Source organism: Poromitra crassiceps (assembly GCF_964638095.1).
Source record: "Poromitra crassiceps genome assembly, chromosome: 19".
NCBI classification, from domain to species: Eukaryota; Metazoa; Chordata; class Actinopteri; order Beryciformes; family Melamphaidae; genus Poromitra; species Poromitra crassiceps.
The window spans coordinates 3,999,296-4,017,180 of NC_139646.1; the positions used below are offsets into that span (position 1 = coordinate 3,999,296).

At 43.9% G+C, this 17,885-nt stretch overlaps 1 protein-coding gene and 1 pseudogene across 2 annotated transcripts in view; both read right to left on the reverse strand.

Annotated features, from left to right (window-relative positions):
• The window catches only part of LOC310793773 (lysyl oxidase homolog 4-like), a 34,379-nt pseudogene extending 30,081 nt beyond the window's left edge, over positions 1-4,298 (reverse strand). The window contains exons 1-3 of the transcript XR_014553949.1: positions 4,271-4,298; positions 2,053-2,336; positions 944-1,593 (exon numbers count right to left, since the gene is read on the reverse strand). The product of XR_014553949.1 is annotated as a lysyl oxidase homolog 4-like (transcript). The remainder of the gene's footprint in view (positions 1-943; positions 1,594-2,052; positions 2,337-4,270) is intronic.
• A 5,733-nt stretch (positions 4,299-10,031) lies between these two features.
• LOC310793484 (adhesion G-protein coupled receptor G7-like) lies at positions 10,032-17,751 on the reverse strand (the record flags this gene model as incomplete). Its single annotated transcript, XM_083655286.1, has 6 exons — positions 10,032-10,262; positions 10,811-10,976; positions 13,274-13,432; positions 14,906-14,987; positions 17,250-17,596; positions 17,717-17,751. 6 exons carry the CDS (start codon positions 17,749-17,751, stop codon positions 10,032-10,034), a joined length of 1,020 nt encoding a protein of 339 aa, XP_083511412.1.
• Positions 17,752-17,885: the final 134 nt, after the last annotated feature.

Consider the following 17,885-nt stretch of genomic DNA (forward strand, 5'->3'; position numbering starts at 1 on the left):
ACATTGGCCAATCCTGGCGCTTGCTGAGAAGCTGAGAGCTTTCTGGAAACCCCGACAGGCAGCTCGAGCCGCAGCGCTGCATTCTCAGCGCTTGCTGAGAAGCTGAATGCTTTCTGCAAAGCCCGACACCAACTAACGTTACGGGGTTAAATGCGGGGTTAAATGCGGGGTTAACAGCCTTTCTTTTGCAAAGAAGACATTAGCCCGCATCTATTCTTGTACAAAACATCATTTTCTGCGAAGTATTAGTAAAGTTATAAGCGAAGATCGATTCACAAGGATCTGACAGCTGTCTCCGCCATTTTTTTTTTCTACGTTGTCATTTGAGGTAAGCCTTATTATTACTCTCTTAGTAAGAGAGTTGCCATGGCAACCAATAACCCATGGCCATGGGTTATTGAACTCGGTTACTGGAATTATACAATGGCTGTGAACCAATCAGATTGCTTGATTTGAGAGAGCCGTTTTATAATCATCCACAGTACACTACAGTACAGCACATAGGCACCAGGAAGGAAATGAACAGAAACACAGGGTGTGTGTTTCATGTGTCAGGGTATCATGATGATTACAAAATGGTAAAGAAAATGTAAACTCGGCAAGATTACAAGAGAGGAAGCCGAGCACAAGCGTGATAAATGCCCTGCTATTTCCTTTAGTGCAGAGCTTTGGGTCTTGGGATGTTTGAAGAGTTCAGCAGCAACTGCTGGTTGGGTCGTACACTTCAGGCCCTGCTAGTGGAGATGGATTGGATCCGGAGGAGGCCTGGTTTTAGGCTTGTCTGTAATTAGTATGCCCACTCGCCTGTAGCTTCGCCATTGACATTTGTGTCAGTCTGCATAAGCCAGACTACTTGTCACGTCGGTGTGTGTGTGTGTGTGTGTGTGTGTGTGTGTGTGTGTGTGTGTGTGCATGGATACAAGATGAATACATCCTTTCTTACCTGGGTATATTGTGCATCAGTCTCCAGTCCCATGTCTGGGTAAACAGGCTCTGCTTCTACATGGTTCCCACTGGGCTGCTGATGCGTCTGAGACTGGGATTCGGAACGTGTCTGGGATTGGGACTGTGGTGGGGACTGGGACTGGGACTGTGGCGGGGACTGCCCCTCTGCCTCCCGTCGGACTGCTTGTGGACTGGTCCTCCCTGTGTCCGCCCTCTGCCTGTAGGCTGCACTGTTAGCCAGGCGGGACGGCAGCTCGTGCCCCTGTGGCACATTGGGACCGACCTGCTGGCCCGTCCTCGAACCGCTAAGATTCCGTCGCAAGAGTGGGATCTGATGGCCGGAGCGCTGCGGTGAACTGTTCCCCCGACGGGCAGTGGACGGGCTGCGGTGGAGGGCGATCTCATGGCCGACCCTCGATGGTGGGGCCGGCGGGTTTCTCCCTTGCGGTTGGGATGGCTGTTGCACGGAGGAGGAGGAGGGGGTCTCGCCTAAGGACACCGGGGGGAAGCCAGATCTTCTCGCCGCGCTGCAAATGACCCCCAGGTCCTCCGCATGGGTACAGTCGTTGATTCCCCAGCCGTTAGAGTGACAGTCTGCCAGGGAATCTTCTGTGCCCGTGCAACGCACATTATCCAACCAGATCAGACCTGAAAGGAAGGAAGTGTGGCAAACCCTTGGAATTATTGAAATATCAACTTTATCAGTTAGCTAGTTAGATAGTTGCTCTATGTATATTGTCAATGATGTACAGTTAGATAGTTGTTCTATGTATATTGTCAAGGATGTACAGTTAGATAGTTGTTCTATGTATATTGTCAAGGATGTACAGTTAGATAGTTGTTCTATGTATATTGTCAAGGATGTACAGTTAGATAGTTGTTCTATGTATATTGTCAATGATGTACAGTTAGATAGTTGTTCTATGTATATTGTCAATGATGTACAGTTAGATAGTTGTTCTATGTATATTGTCAATGATGTACAGTTAGATAGTTGTTCTATGTATATTGTCAATGATGTACAGTTAGATAGTTGTTCTATCATGTATATAGGTAAAAACAACCCGAGAAGCCAATTCTAAACAACATGGGCATGGCTGAACACACCTTGTCCCTCTCCAAACTTGGCACTGTGGGCCCAGGTTAAGCTGCGTTGGAAGCCCAGTTGACGACACACCACACTGGCCAGGTTAATGTCCACCTCGTCGTCACACACGGTGCCCCACGCCCCGTTGTAGAACACCTCCACGCGACCCTCGTTGGCGCTGCGGCGGCCTATTCCTGCCAGACGCACCATCACCTCCTGGGCAGACAGCAGAGGGGGGGAGAGGAGGAGCAGGAGGAGGAGAAGCGTGGACAGAGAGCTCACGCAGAGTAGGTGACCCAACATCCTGGAGAAAAAAAAAGGAGATTGCAGAGTGAGTAAGGCCCTAATGGGCATGAAAGGGGATGATGGCATTGAATGGAGGAGGTTCCCAAGTTTGGTAAAGACAAGAAGGTGAAGCCCAAAGAGAAAGAAGGTGTATGAGAAGAGGTATAGAGACGTAAACGCCACAGAGTCTGAAGGCGATATATGTGCGGTTGACAGCCCCTTCTTTTGACCTGACAGCGAGGAGTTTCACCGGCAGGATGTAGAGCGTGGGAGGATGATGCTAGCCCCCCCCCCCCTTCCCCCCCGAACAGGCACCCTGACTGACCAGAGGAGGCACTAGTGCAGCGACCACGACTCACACGCTGCCGGCTTCCCGCCCGCAGACACGGCCAATTGTGTCTGTAGGAACATCTGACCAAGCCGGTGTCATGCCGAGTTTTGCACCCCCGCCGAGAATTGCATCCCCACCTTCCGGGAGCATATTGTAATGATTTATACGGAAACTTAACTGTTTAAAAATGATATAATTGTCTGGGTAGACGTGATCTCCAAGCCAGGGGGTCTGTCCTGGCTCATGGAGACCGACTTTGATGCATTAGATCCGCGTGGAGGTGACTTCCACGCTTGGGGCTCTCTTCTGGCTCATGGAAGCCGACTTTGGTGTTTAAAATCCGCGTACAGAGGACCTCGAGATCTGGGGATATCTCCTGGCTTTATGGAGGGGGGTGCAAATCTCGGCAGTTTGTACCTGCCGAGATTTGCATCCCTGTTTTTAAGTTAAAACAGTCCCAAAATATGGTGGGGGTGCAATTCTCGGCGGGGGTGCAAAACTCGGCATGACACCGGAAGTACCACTGCCGGGAATTGAATCTGGGGCCCCGCGGTGCCAAGCGAGTGGTTTTATCTCTACACTATAGATGCCCCACCCTAGACACTATAATCTAGTTGATCACATAGAGCTGTCTAATATTTGACAAAACAGTTAATGCTATTCTCTAAAATAGCACAAAAGGATCTTAAATAAATACCTTTCCAACCTTCATATACAGTCGATTTCATAATAGTGCTTTTGGCATTTTGTCAAGTGTTCTGCTTCATAATACTGTAAATAAATGTACCCACACTACCACAAAAATCCCAAAATCATGCGACGCCGCGAAACACATTCCAAGCCCTGACAAGACATGTAATTTTAAACTACTCTTGTGAACCTTAATGGGACATTCCACAGCAAAACGAAAGATTGATAGATGTTGTTATTCTTTATACTAATCAGGGTGACATACAGGAAAAGTCAGAAACGTGAAAATAGCTGAGAATGTAGCCCTCAGTCTGAACCAATCGGGGAGGAAGGGAGTACTGTAAAAACCAATGCTAAAAGTAGCCTCTCCATCCAACCCACGGAAACTTTGGCTCTCCGCAAACCCTCAAGCATAGCTATTTGTATTTAGCCAACAGACACATAAGCAAATAAACACCACCATAAAAAATGTTTCTCACACATAAATAAGGCATGGCGTCTGCTCCTGTGTGAGACACTTTGGGTAAAGAGCAATGATTCATTCATTGTTAACTAAACTACCGCGATGCGTCAAGATGCGTCTTCTATAGTAGAGGAACAGACTGAAGAGATAAGCAGCAAACTGAGGGAGGGGAGATCTGGAGGATGAGAGAATCATCTTGCACTCATCCACACAGGGTTCAATGCTGGGTCAAAACCTGCTCTGTATGGATAACATATATAATGCCAAAACTGTGGTAACAAAAATGTGTACATATGAAAACAGCTGAAAAGCATAATGAAGAATGAAGTAAAGCAGAATCGAGAAGTGGTATGAGTTTAAGCAGCTGTGAGAAATAAGAGAGTGAATTACAAAAGGACAAACTGGTGATGAGATGTACTGTAGAAAGGGTCCAGGGAGGAGAAGAGGAGAAAGCTGAAGTTGAACTCACCTCTCTGTTGATCTCAGCCGAGAGTCAATACGTCCCCTTCACTGGGAGAAAAGAAGGGAGAGACTAGAGGAAAAGAAGGCAGTGAGACTTGGTCCTGCTGTCTCCTATTCTCCTCTTTTCCCCTCCCTCTTTCTTTCTGTCACTCCCTCACTCTCTCCCAATTTCTCCATCCCTCCCATTTCCTTGCATGTAAAGCCCCCCCCCCTAAAGCCCCCCCCCCCACACTTAGCTTTTGTCCTTTTGATCCCCCATCAAAACGTTCTAGAGAAGGCAACAGACCACAGAAATCAATTCAAATAAAATTAATGCTGAAGAAAAAACAGTGCAATGCAAACATTAATCAAGCAGTTATTTGGTTAGAGTGCACTCAAATTGGAAACCCAATAATAGTCATTCTGCTGGTTTAATTAATAAGCATTCTAGCAGAATATTGACCCGTCAACACGGTCCCTCTCTAGATCAGAGGTTCTCAAATGTTTTTCAGCCAACGACCCCTTACAAGATAGTCAAATATACCGGGGACCCCCCCTCATTCTGATTTGTGATTTTGGGCTAAGCTTAATCTTTTCCACGGTAATGCGCTTGACTTTTAAGTTGATAGGTTTGTTAGATTAGAATGTAATCCATGAACCATTTTAGATTTAAAGCATTCAATATTTTCCTTGAACTATGAAGCTTTTGCACACAAAAAAAAGTATTTATTTTTATTTTCCTGAAAACTTTTCCTGGACCCCTTTGCAAAGTGCCACGGACCCCCATTTGAGAACCAATGCTCTAGATAATATGCTGCTGGAGCAGGTAGTCCTAAAGTCCAAGTCCTTAACTTCACTCTGCTGGTCACATGGTCCGGCTATATGGGACACGTGAGTTCAACTTACACAGGGCCATGATTTTATGGAGACGGTCTGCCCTTCTTCCTTCTCTCCTCAAGACAGACAGACAGACAGACAGACAGACAGACAGACAGCGACACACACACACACACACACACACACACACACACACACACACACACACACACACACACACACACACACACACACACACACACACACACACACACACACGCACACACACAGCATTGGCATACCCAAAATTAGTGGTGTCATGTGTTCTCCAGTGAGATTGGAGATGCCTGAAATCTCTCTCCTTGCATCATAACATCCACAGTCGTGGCACTGTCACACTTAGAAGGAAGATGTTTTGAGGAACAGAGAACAGAGATGGGTGGAGGTTTGCACAGAAATTATGAAGTGCACATAATCATAAATAATGTTTGGTGCTCTGATGTTTTTGCCCTTTACAGGCTAAACCAAGAACTAACAAAAAATTGTAAGAGCAACCAGCGACAGCTTTTCATTTGGTGGAGCTGTGAATTTATTTATTGTTTCATTCACCTTTATCTTCTCTCATAGAGTGTTTATCTGTAAAATTGAAAGGAGCTCAGCAGACAGAAAAAGAAAATTACACTAATGTAATAAATGTTATTAGCCTATGTAAAATTACACTTTATCTGTTATTTATTTGTTATTTGAATTGATATACCTGTCAGTTCTCTTCTACCTCCTCGTATGCTGTCATATAGTCCCATCTCGTGTAATGTTGCTCCTCCTTCTCCGAGCGCTGGAACTTCCTGCATAGCCTCACCTCTTCTCTTTTATCACCTCTTCTCTTTGATTCTGTGCCCTGATTGGTTGGGGGTTGGTGCTGAGGAAGCTGAGCATGCAGACGAGGATTTATTTTTGTTTTATTTACTTTCTGCCAGAATAAACAGCAAGTTGAAGATATCCCGGTTGTTTTGGTCTCATCCTTTCTAAACACTGGTGCAATTCACCGGTTACAGCGTGACACTAATGTGGTTAATGGCTCAATAAAGCTCAACAGTTCATTTCCCATTCTGTAGAAACAAACTGAAACATCTTAAAAAAATAATTTTTACAATATATTTTATGTTTATGATTATATGAGTGAGGGGAGGGAAAGCTTGAAAATGAGGTGTCAGGAGAGGAGATGATGAGGCTCAACAGCTCACTCTAGTGGAGTAAATGATTATTATAGTTGGCCAAATCCGCAAACATATTTTCTTGTTCTATTACTGTAAGAGTTGCAATAGCATCTCATTATGGAAATGACCTACCTGTCCTTATTAGCTCATTTAGAAAGTATCTGTGCCAGTACATAATTTCACATATTGGTTTATGTGTTAATGCACCACTGCATATTTGTGGGTAACATATCTATGGCCTGTTTTGGAGAACATTCATCATTTTCATAAGAAAAAAAAGTCTAAGTGACAACATCAAGATAGACCTTTAGGCATGAGTAATTACCCATAGAAGGTTTCGTGATAAACGACTCAACAATTTGTTATCTGCATTGGCATCGATGTTATGACCATACAAGGCTTTTGCAGTTGTGCCTTGTGGGTTTGCTGACTTCCTGCTCTACCCCTCGACTCTACTGTACAAACCTCTGGCTCCAAATATACCACATGTTGGCACCCAGAAAGCCCACTTCCTATATGCTTTCAGTCACTGAGGCCCTACACACTGCTAAGGCCTCATCCCTCTCCTCTGTCCTTGTCCTCCTTGACTTGTCTGCAACTTTTGATACAGTGAATCACCAGATTCTTCTCTCTACTCTCTCTGATCTAGGCATCTCAGGATCTGCACTCTCCTGGTTTGCCTCCTATCTCTCTAACCGCTCATACCAGGTTATATGGCGAGGATCCCTATCCAGATCCTATACTCTTAGCACAGGTGTGCCCCAAATTTATCATTTTGTATGTGCTTAGCTACTTTTGTCTACTTTCTTGTAGGGTATTACCTGGACTGGTGAACATTCACACCTCACACAACACGACTAAACACGAGCAATGCCAAGCCAGCATCTAAAAGCTGGTTTTGAATTTTGGAACTGAAATACCGGTAGCCTATCTCTGCTTTCAAAAGGTCCCTCAATGAATTTCCCTAAACATACTTTCAAACAAGGAAATATAATTCTAACTATAATCCTCTTCTTTTGACGGCATATTGCCCATCCCAAATCCCTGGGTCTTTCTAGTGTTCAGATGATTTTTGAATTCACTGAAAACTTTCACCTACTGAAAATCCCCCAGGCTATTTAAGTTCAAGTGTTTGTTGATAAGCCAAACTTACCAGACAGGTGTCTGTTTCCATAGCATCACCACCGCAACCCTACTTTTATCAGAGTAATTTGACTGTTGCCAGGTAATGCTGTCTGCTCTTCACACTGTACTATCATCACACGATCATCACAGGAAAGCACAGTTCAGTTTCCCCCACTCTGCATTCGATCTTATCATTTTTCTATTTAATCTTGTAGTTAGTGTGTGTGGGGGGGGAAACATATTTTCCATTTTCTTGATGACTGGGCTGAGGTATAATTTGGACAGAGAAAATATGCAGCATATTGGTAGTTGGTGTTGATGACACGCTCTGCACCCCCTACTTAAAAACAGTTCCAGCGTCCCTGGTGGTGGTGACTGGTCAGCCATTCATTTTTCCATAGACCATTCAATTTTTTAAAATCTGGTTTTCCCCCTTCTTGTGTCCGAGTGCAAAGTTCAGGAGGAAGGGGGGTAGGGGGGTGCCCTAGGTGCTTCAGTGCCCAGGGGCCCCTGGGGGGGGGGGGGGGGGGGGTAGGGGGGTGCCCTAGGTGCTTCAGTGCCCAGGGGCCCCTGGGGGGGGGGGGGGTAGGGGCGTGCCCTAGGTGCTTCAGTGCCCAGGGGCCCCTGGGGGGGGGGGGGGGGGGGGGGGTAGGGGGTTGCCCTAGGTGCTTCAGTGCCCAGGGGCCCCTGGGGGTGTTAATCTGGCCTTGCCAAGACAGTGGATTGCTCATTGGCCTTTAATAACTAATTGCCACAGATGTTTAAACCTACATTACTAAAACTTATTGGCTACAGAGTGTTATCACCACATCATTAACGTGAGCGAATCATGCCTCACACTTTTCCCTCACGGTTCACCCATGTCAGCGTAGTAATAATAATAAATGTTTATTTCTATTTTTCTGACTGTTTGTCAATTGAAGTTGGTCAGCTTGTACTGACGGATCCTTTTTGTCAATATGGGGCTGCCGTACATGGCCTTATATGGCTCTTCCCCCCCTGAGGCTCGAGGTCAGTATGCCGACACAGAAGATGGTGGCCACGACGGCTGTTAAGCAGTTTGCTTGACAGCCTATGTTTATGTCTCCTGGTGGTTTATTTTCCTTTTTGTCCCATGTTTATGGGACCCTCTGAACCTGTGAGGATCTAATGAAGCCCTCACACATCCAAGACGACAGCGCTGTGTGTCGGGATCAGAATCAGAAAGACTTTAATGATCCCCGGGGGGAAATTCGGACAAGTTACAGTTGCTCGCACTCAGGCATGAAATATCCACATAACACAACATAGCATAACACAGTATCACACAGTATCTCCCTAAACGTAAAACAGTCAATACAATAAAATGCAATAAAATGCAATAGAATAAAATAAAATAAAATTGAATAAAGTAGAATAAAGTAGAATGTACAGTACGTGTCAAATTGCAGTTATTGCACACTGGAATTAAATTAAATCAACTTGCACATTACGTGGGTGTGACGTAACTAAGGCACAGCTATCCTATCGGCTGACTCAGTGTCTCCGAGGTGCTCTTCTTAGTGAGGCATTAAAGAGTCCAATGGCCACAGGCAGGAATGATTTCCTGTGCCTCTCTGTGGTGCATCTGGGTGGGATCAGCCTCTCACTGAACGTGCTCCTGTGTTTGACCAGCACGCCGTGGAGTGGGTGAGAGTCATTGTTCATGATGGAGCGTAGCCTGGTCAGCGTTCTCTTCTCCGACACCGCTGTCAGAGAGCCCAGCTCCAGCCCCACAATGTCCCTGGCCTTACGAATCAGTTTGTTAAGTCTGTTGGCGTCCGCTGCCTTCAGCCTGCTGCCCCAGCACACTATACTGTAGCATACAGGAAGGCACTAGCCACCACCGACTCATAGAACATCCTCAGCATGGTCCGGCAGACGTTGAAAGACCTCAGCCATCTCAGGAAGTAGAGACGGCTTTGCCCCTTCTGCTCCAGTAAGCTAAGCAAGCCAAGCTAACAGGCGAGCAGCTGCTTCAATCAACAACAGCCTTGTATGCTATTCCTTGTTCTTTTCTCATGTTACAGAACCATTATGCCAGTTTAACTCCTAGACATAAGATACGGGCATAAATATGAATATTGAGATAACTGGGCATCCGGTACGTAACACCCTCCTTCACCCATATGGACAGTGATATCAAGAGGTATTCTGATAGGTGGTAAAACAATTTGCCCACAAAAATCCAGCATCATGGCTGGCTGGATTTTATAGGCATTGATAGATGTGCTCCTCGATAGATGTAGGATCCAGGCCTTGGTACTGGCCAGTCTGTCCTGGTACATCCACATCATCATAGCCATCGGGGTCCAGATAGACAGTAGATTCCCTGTTTGAGTTGATATGGGAGTTCAGTTCAGGTGGTGGTGGAAGAGGTGGTGCAGAGGTAGGATGATGCACATAAATTTAGCCTACATTATGTAAAGTCATTGCAGAAATGTGTTTATATTGTAAAACTAAAATGTGAAGTAGAGCCAATTTATTGGAGCTGACATCACAGTAGGACATGACAGTAGAACCACGTTACACTGTCACTCATCTAAATCACGTTAAATCTACAAGGGATATATAGCCCCAATATGACATAGATGTTTCACATAGGGTGGTGTTCTATGTCATATTGGGTGATTTGGGTGGCCTGCTCACAGCTAAAAGCGGTCTCGCTGAGTCCACTTCTAGTTGAGAGTTGATTTGACTTAAGTTAATGCCAGTGCTTTGCGTTGCCTGTTCTTTGCTTTCTTTGCTCTGGGTGCTGGCAGAAGAGTTACGCCTGATGAGCTTGCAGAAGGCTTTCCTGAAGGTCGGTGTTCTTGCTGTGAAGAAGATGAATATCTGAAAACCCTGGAGAGTGAGCGGGAAGAAATTGGTTAGACCCACTCTTATTTTATTATTGCTGTCGTTCAGGGGTTCCCAAACTTTTCAGACCATACCACTATGCTAACCTGACACTGCTGCCAGAAGGGGGCGGTATGTACCAAACCAAATTTCCCAGGGACCACTTCCCTTTTTCTACCATGAAATAAAATTAGCTGATTTTAACCATGAAATAGCATACAATGATAATGTGTACAATAAGCACACTGCTGTTTTTCTGACCTCGCCAAAATTTCGCTTAACTTGTTGCCACCTTCCTAGCATGACATGGTTGGCACCAAGTGATACCTTAGGTCTTCATACCAGAAACTTCACTCTGACTTTAAAACTGAGCCCGCTACAGCCATAGATTTTTCTTTTAAGAATTGTGATATTTCCAGAATATCACATTCGCAAGGCCATTTAGCGTTTTATAAGTAATCAATAAAATCTTAAAATCAATTCTAAAACTAACCAGAAGCCAATGCGAGGTAAGTAACCTTGTACCACAAAGTGGCTGTGTTCTTGTAACCTACCTGTGTGGTGGTACAGAGGCAGAAGACAATGCTTAAGATGAGGTGGACCACTCCCTGCTCTTGGCTGGTACTGAGCACCATGTAGCCCAGTATCCAGGAAAGGCCCAGTAACACAGCCACTGAAAAACTACGGAGGAACTTCTTCCCCAAAGACGTCTGCTTTGTACTGCACAACAGAAAGAGTATAGGTGATTAGACGTTATTCTCTGGAGTCAAACATTGCAGATAAATACATGTAAAGGTTGATAATGTATGATGGCTATTAACAATAATACTGAATGAAAAATACTAAAACTATGACTACATGACTACTAGCGACAGTTACTTAATTTTTAATATTTATGTTCCCTCTAGCTTATATCATCAGAAGACAGCATTGATTATATCTATGCTGATGACACTCAAGTATATTTACTTGTAAGCAAATTTGTGACACATTAATATAACTAGTGCAGTGCCCCTTCCCTTCCCACATCACCCATCCTCCCCCTGCAGCGCTTCCCCCCAATTGGACGAATTGCATGAAAGTCGAAAATGCACTTTCTCCAGTCCCCAGCAGTGCACACAGCATGTTTGAAGTCGATCAGACAAACGTTTCTCGAGACACATGAAAGCCATGTTCTGATTGGTCGAATTGCACAAAATTTGTCACTGCACATTCTGGGGTCCCCAGCAGCACCCCAGCAGTTTGAAGTCGATCGGACGAACGGTACTCGAAATAAATCATTGTTTGTGTTGCCAGTAGGTGGCGATATGAGCACGTTTACGAATTGCTGTTGTGGAGCAAAACTGTAAGTAAGTAAGTAAGTAAAAGTTTATTTCTAAAGCACCCCTCCCAGCACGAATGCACAGAGTGCTGTACAAAATATAGCAGTCAAAACATTTAGGCCTATATGGCACTAAGGCATAATAATAACAAAGCATAGCATGACAGGAAAATAGAATAAAAAACTTAAAAACAATATACAAACATGAAACCAAGTGCAAGAGGACAGTGACGTGATGAACGGCCTAAGACTGCTCAAACGCCTGCTTAAATAAGTGCGTCTTTAGGTGTCCCTTGAACAGGTTGAGGAAGGGAGCCGATCTCAGGACCGGGGGAAGTGCGTTCCAGAGTCTAGGGGCGGCCGCCCCAAACGCCCGGTCCCCCCTGGTCTTTAATCGGGTCCTGGGCACTGCCAGAAACCCCTGGTCAGAGGACCTCAGCGAACGAGTGTTATGGTGTGGTGGAATGAGCTCGCTGATGTAGGCTGGGGCTTGGCTGTTTAGAGCTTTGTATGTGATAATCAGGATCTTGTACTGGATCCTGAAATGAACTGAAAACTGGTTGTTAGCGCTGTCAATAATAATAATCATCATCATCATCATCATCATCATCATAATCAGACAGGTGAAACTCAGCAGTGAACTTGCTTGAGTGACATCACTGATGACATCATCACTGATGCGGTGACATCATCAGTGGGAAGCAGAGAAGGGATGCTGATGAAGTCACAATGGCTCTGTGAGTGTGAAGGCCTAAAAACAAAATACCGCTACACGCTCTGTGAGCAGAGAGTTGTGAAGGCAGGGGTGTTTAGTAGGGCGTGAGGTAGTTTAGGTGTGTGTGTGTGTGTGGTTGTGCGAGTGTGTGTTAGGGGTTTAGATTGTAAGTTGATTGTCTGATCCATACTGGGAGCAGAATGTGGCCGTAATGCTCCGATAAGCTGGATGCTCTCGCCGTAAGACGATGGGAAGAAGAGGAGCAAGAAGAAGAAGAGACCTAAGAGGACCAGAAGGGCAGGATGGAGACAGTGGGTGGATGAATCCAGAGGGAGGCGGTGAGGTAATGTGGCGGTTGCCAGCTGCCATAAAACACCAAAAAGAAGAAGAAGACCCTCTGTGAGCAGATTTTCTTCTCCTTTTTTGCACCAGATTCATTCCAGACCCCTGAAAAGTGTTTTGGCAAATTTTGGAGGCGATTGGAGCAACGGCTAGGAAGATAAATGTGCTCAAACGAACGGATGGACAGACAGACATTTTGCAATTAATATAGTAAGTGCCTGTAGGCTATGCGATTAATTTGTCTGATACAGCACATTTCTTTTTTATCTTTTGTGTAACTTCTGACTATAAACACTTGATTTGCTGTCTAAGATTGTGTGCATAACCTTGTGTCTAACTGGACTGTATTATCTTTTCCAGTTTAATAGGCTTAGGTCTAAATACAGTCAGTCTTCAGCTCATTGGAACACACGCATGCATAATGTTGGGTTGGCCAAGGGAAAAACAGTGGCCCTCCTTGTGTAGCAGTATAGCAGTATCTCTGCAAACTACGGCACACACCTTTGGCACGCAAAGGCTTCACCAATGGCACACTAGTGCAGAGTAGAAATAAGTGCGCAAGAGTGTGTAAGATCAGTCAATTTAAAAATGGTTGCAGGAGTACAAAAGTTGCAGTTAAACTTTAAGCTCCAACATTACCTGTTTAGGTTGGGATTTGTTCTGCATGTCTTTATTGCAAAGAAACACAAGAGTACAGCATTGTAGATGAGGACCAGGCCAACTGGAAGGACGAACCCCCAAAACATTGGTTTCCTAAAGTCAAACCGCCCGTCGCTGTCCAGAGCTGCAAGCCAGCAACTTGAGGGTACAGAAATAAAATAGTGATAATACTGTACAATTAGTAAGAGTTCTATGATTCTGAGTGAGCGACACCAACATTTACAGCTGATGTTTTAAATCCTGAAACATTTTTCTCATATCAAACTCCACTGTAGCTGCTGGAAATATCTGGACATCACGTGATCTTTAACTCATTGAGTGCCATGGACGAACATGTTCGTCATTTCAAATAGTAACGTAGAGTGCCAAGGACGGACATGTTCGTCAATTGCGTTTTTTGACAGGGGGATGTCGATCTAAGCCTCTTACATCGCCTCTTACAATATGGGAGCTATTGAATGTGTCTAACCTATTTTACAGAACCCTTAGGTGGCGACAGTGCCCTCCCGATTAGACAAAGGCCAGGAGAAAAGAGAGAAGTCATGAGGAAACGGAAATCGCCTCGATATGCTTGAAGCATAACGTTAGCTGTGCCTGTGAACAGCAGTCATCTGCTGCCACAATTGAGCCCCATCCGTGTCCGCTGCGATAGTCCATCCATATGATTTAGTTGCCGACACGGCGACACCAGCGTCTTTCTGAAAAGTTACATTATTCTCAGCTGGGAGCCGGGGACACGCTGTAAAAAAGCGGGGGGATGCAGGCAGCGGACTTTTCAGTGCAGATCAAACTCAGAGCAAACCGCAGCAGAGAAACTCCTCCCACCACGGAGGAGGAGGAGGAGGGGGGTGGGGCACGCAGGGCACTACAGTATACAACCATTGACAGTACACACACACCCAGGCAGCAGGCTCGATGCATAGAGAGCAAACAAGCTAGAATAGGCTATCTGATGCCCACCAGCAGTAAATCAAGACCAGCAAGAAGTTGTAGGGTCTGCGCACGCAGGGGCCAGCGCTGCTGGTTGCAGCTAAAACATATTATTTGGCCAAACAAAATTCCTTTGTTTTCACTCTTTTATTGAAGGAAATTATTTTTGAGGTGTCATTATATCAGAAAATATTAGCTTCAGAGTCAATGATGTGCTTGAAATGTTTAATTTCACAAAAGGCTCAATATCTCAGCTTCTAGAAAAAAATTGCTGTTTTTGGCTAAATCAAGCTATCTTCTCATAACTAAAGAACGGAAAATGGGATCAATAAACTTTTTTTTGCAGATGATAGAAGAGAGTCTCCTCGTTCTTTGTGCGTGTTCGGTGTTTACATAGTAATATCACACAATATTCTGTGGGCCTCGAGAAATCACTGAAAACGCTCTGAAACTCTGGCACTGGGAGCGTCCGTTCTCCAAAAGTGGCTGGCACTCAATGAGTTAAAATCACAAAGTGAAAAGGAAAAACATACCAACATCTATAATAAAGGCAAATATTTGCACTTTTAGCACTTTTAAGGCCCTTTTTGGCAACGCTTGATGTGTCCAAAGGTAAGAAGCTGTTTGTTAGAACAGAAGAGACGAGTGCAGAGAGACAATAAAAGACTGTCATTGACTCACAATTCCTCTCGTCTGTATCCCAAAGGCGCGTCGACCCTGTAGGTAGCTCCTAGTGTGATCGCCACGATGACGGCTGGTACTCCTAAAATAACACAGCAAGGAAATCAAACAAGTTACATGTGGCTTGAATTAAATATATATATAAAAAAAACAATTCTTATATTCTCTAAATAAAATAAGCAACTTGAAGTTGGAGCATGTTTCACACACGTGAACACCAAAGTGTGTGAAGCTTCAACAAGCTACTTTTTAAATAAACAACCTATAAAGTATCAGTTTGTTTTCATGCGTGTTACATTGTACTACTGTATGCTCTGTATTCTGTCAAGGTAAGCAAGAAACCAAGAAACAGCCCCATGAGTCTTGCTCACCTTGTCAACCATTCCAAATACTGCGACCCAACAAACCCACTCTTTATTAAATTAAATACCCTTAAAGGAACACTCCGCCCATTTTCAACCAGCTTTGTATCATTAGAACATCAGTAGTATATCAGAAAACTGTAAACGGTTTTGAAGTCTGTCATTTAATTTGACAGTTATTGAGTGTTAAAGTGTGGACCAGTGACATCACTGTCAAACTATTCATCATTCATCTAGTTTGACAGTTATTGAGAGTTGATTTGAGTTAATGAGTTATTAATTTGAGTTAGTGTGGACCAGTGATGTCACTGGTCCACACTTTAACACTCAATAACTGTCAAATTAAATGACAGAATTCAAAACAGCTTACAGTTTTCTGATATACTACTGATGTTCTAATGATACAAAGCTGGTTGAAAATGGGCAGAGTGTTCCTTTAAATTTGAAGATTTAATGTAGTTGAGCTCAGAACCTCCATTATACTTTACAAGGCACATAATAACCTTCTTCCCAACTGCATTCAGAAATTGTTTTCACCCCGAGTCAGTCGGTACGAACTAAGGGGAACCTGCATGTTCAAACAAATGAGAGTAAGAACAAACTTTAAAAGTAGCTGCATCTCTGTCAAAGGTGTACAACTATGGAATAGTCTCTGCGATGAGTTAAAATTGTGCAATTCTATATGTAAATTCAAAAAAATGTTTAAACTAAGAGTACTTAACAAATACAAAACCCTAGTACAATCAAGGACTTAAAAGCTATCATTAGGGCTTCTAAGCTCTATTGAAAACTTTCCTTCTCGCTGTCAACTGATTCTTGCAACTATCTTATTTTTTGTTTTTGATTTTTGATGTAATGAAATGTAAAAAAGGGTAGGCATTCATAAGCTGCGGCTTCAGCCTACACCTTTTCGGTCTCCTATATGTAAACGCACATTATTACTGTAATGCATTTATGTTAAATTGACAAACTGACCGAAATAAATTATTTACTTACTTACTTACTTACTTACCTTCACAGTATTCACTTTTCAATGCAGGTTTTATATACAGTATAACAGTTACTTGAAACAAGGGGAATTGCCAACATTCTTGTTTCAGTTTCAGTTTATTTGTACACTAGTTGATATGACAAAACAATAAAATGTAATTAATTGTGCTGAAGAAGAAAGAGTTATAGTTTATAGTTATAGTTTTTATGCCTCCGCCGGCGATAGCCAGGCCGGAGGCATTATGGTTTCGGGTTGTCGAAACCATAAAAGTTGTCCGAAACCATAAAAGTCTGATGTTCGTTATCGCGATATCTCAGGAACACCTTGATGGAATTTCTTCAAATTTGCCTCAAACTTCCACTTCTACTCAAGGATGAACTGATTAGATTTTGGTGGTCAAAGGTCAAAGTTCAAGGTCACTGTGACCTCACGACCTCTAATTTTATGCTCATTAATGCGATATATCTCAAGGTCACTTCAAGGTCACTGTGACCTCACAAATATGCATTTTCTTGCTCGTTAACGCAATATCTCAGGAATGCCTTGATGGAATTTCGGTTCATTTGGCTCAAAAGTCCACTTGGACTCGAGGATGAACTGATTACATTTTGATGGTCAAAGGTCAAGGTCACTGTGACCTCACAAACGCCATTTTCAAGCTCGGTAATGCCATATCTCAGTAACGCCTTGACGGAATTTCTGCACAAGTCTGGACAGACGGATGTCGTTCTAGTTTGAAAACGGAAAAATGATCTGCCATTGTGGCTCCTGAGGTTGAGGAATAAACTACCAGTACTTGATTGTATCTCTACAACAATCAGTTTTTTATGCATTAATGCATCTCTGTTGAGAATGCAAAAATTAAAAGCATTCATTTCACACAGAAACACATTATTGTCAAAAGAAAAACACACAAATTGATTGTTTTCTGCGGTACCACTGTGCGCTTAAACTTCAATCCTTTCAAATATTTGAATGTTGAATCTCTTACCCCATCCAATCGTAATGCTGAGGGGGGTGAAGGCAGGTGGAAGACTCCGGCGCATTTTGTGGATGAGAAACATCAACTGCGTGCCAAACACAGCGTTCCACACAAAGGTCGCCAGCAGGAAGAAGTGGAGAAGAGCCGTCACTGCCGTGCAGGGTCCCTCATCTGGCTCAACATGGACGTCTGAATCAGGGACGGTGGTCTGGGTGTTGGTGGCTTCCACCTGGGTGCTGCTGGCTTCATTGGGGTTGTTGACTCCAGAGAGGAAGATGATGCTGAAGGCCAGCAGACTGATGCAGATACTCACCAGCACAATAGTGGAGTTCTGGTTTCGAGCTTTTCCTTGAAAACTAAAAGAAGTTGAAAAGCAATCCTTAAAGGCTATTTCTGTTTACTTTGAACCTGGCTCTTATTTAGCTATCATTTAGCATCATAAAGATTGTCTTTATGATGTCTTGAACATTTTGTACCTTGCTTTACTGTAGTGAGCTTTACGTAGCTCCATTTTGTCAGGAACGCTGCTGTCTACTACACACCCAAAATGTCCAAAATGGCAAAAAAGGGGTCACGGTGGCACATTCTCACGACAGATAGCCTATAACTTCAATAAATACCATCATTCCATAGGAATTCAGAAAA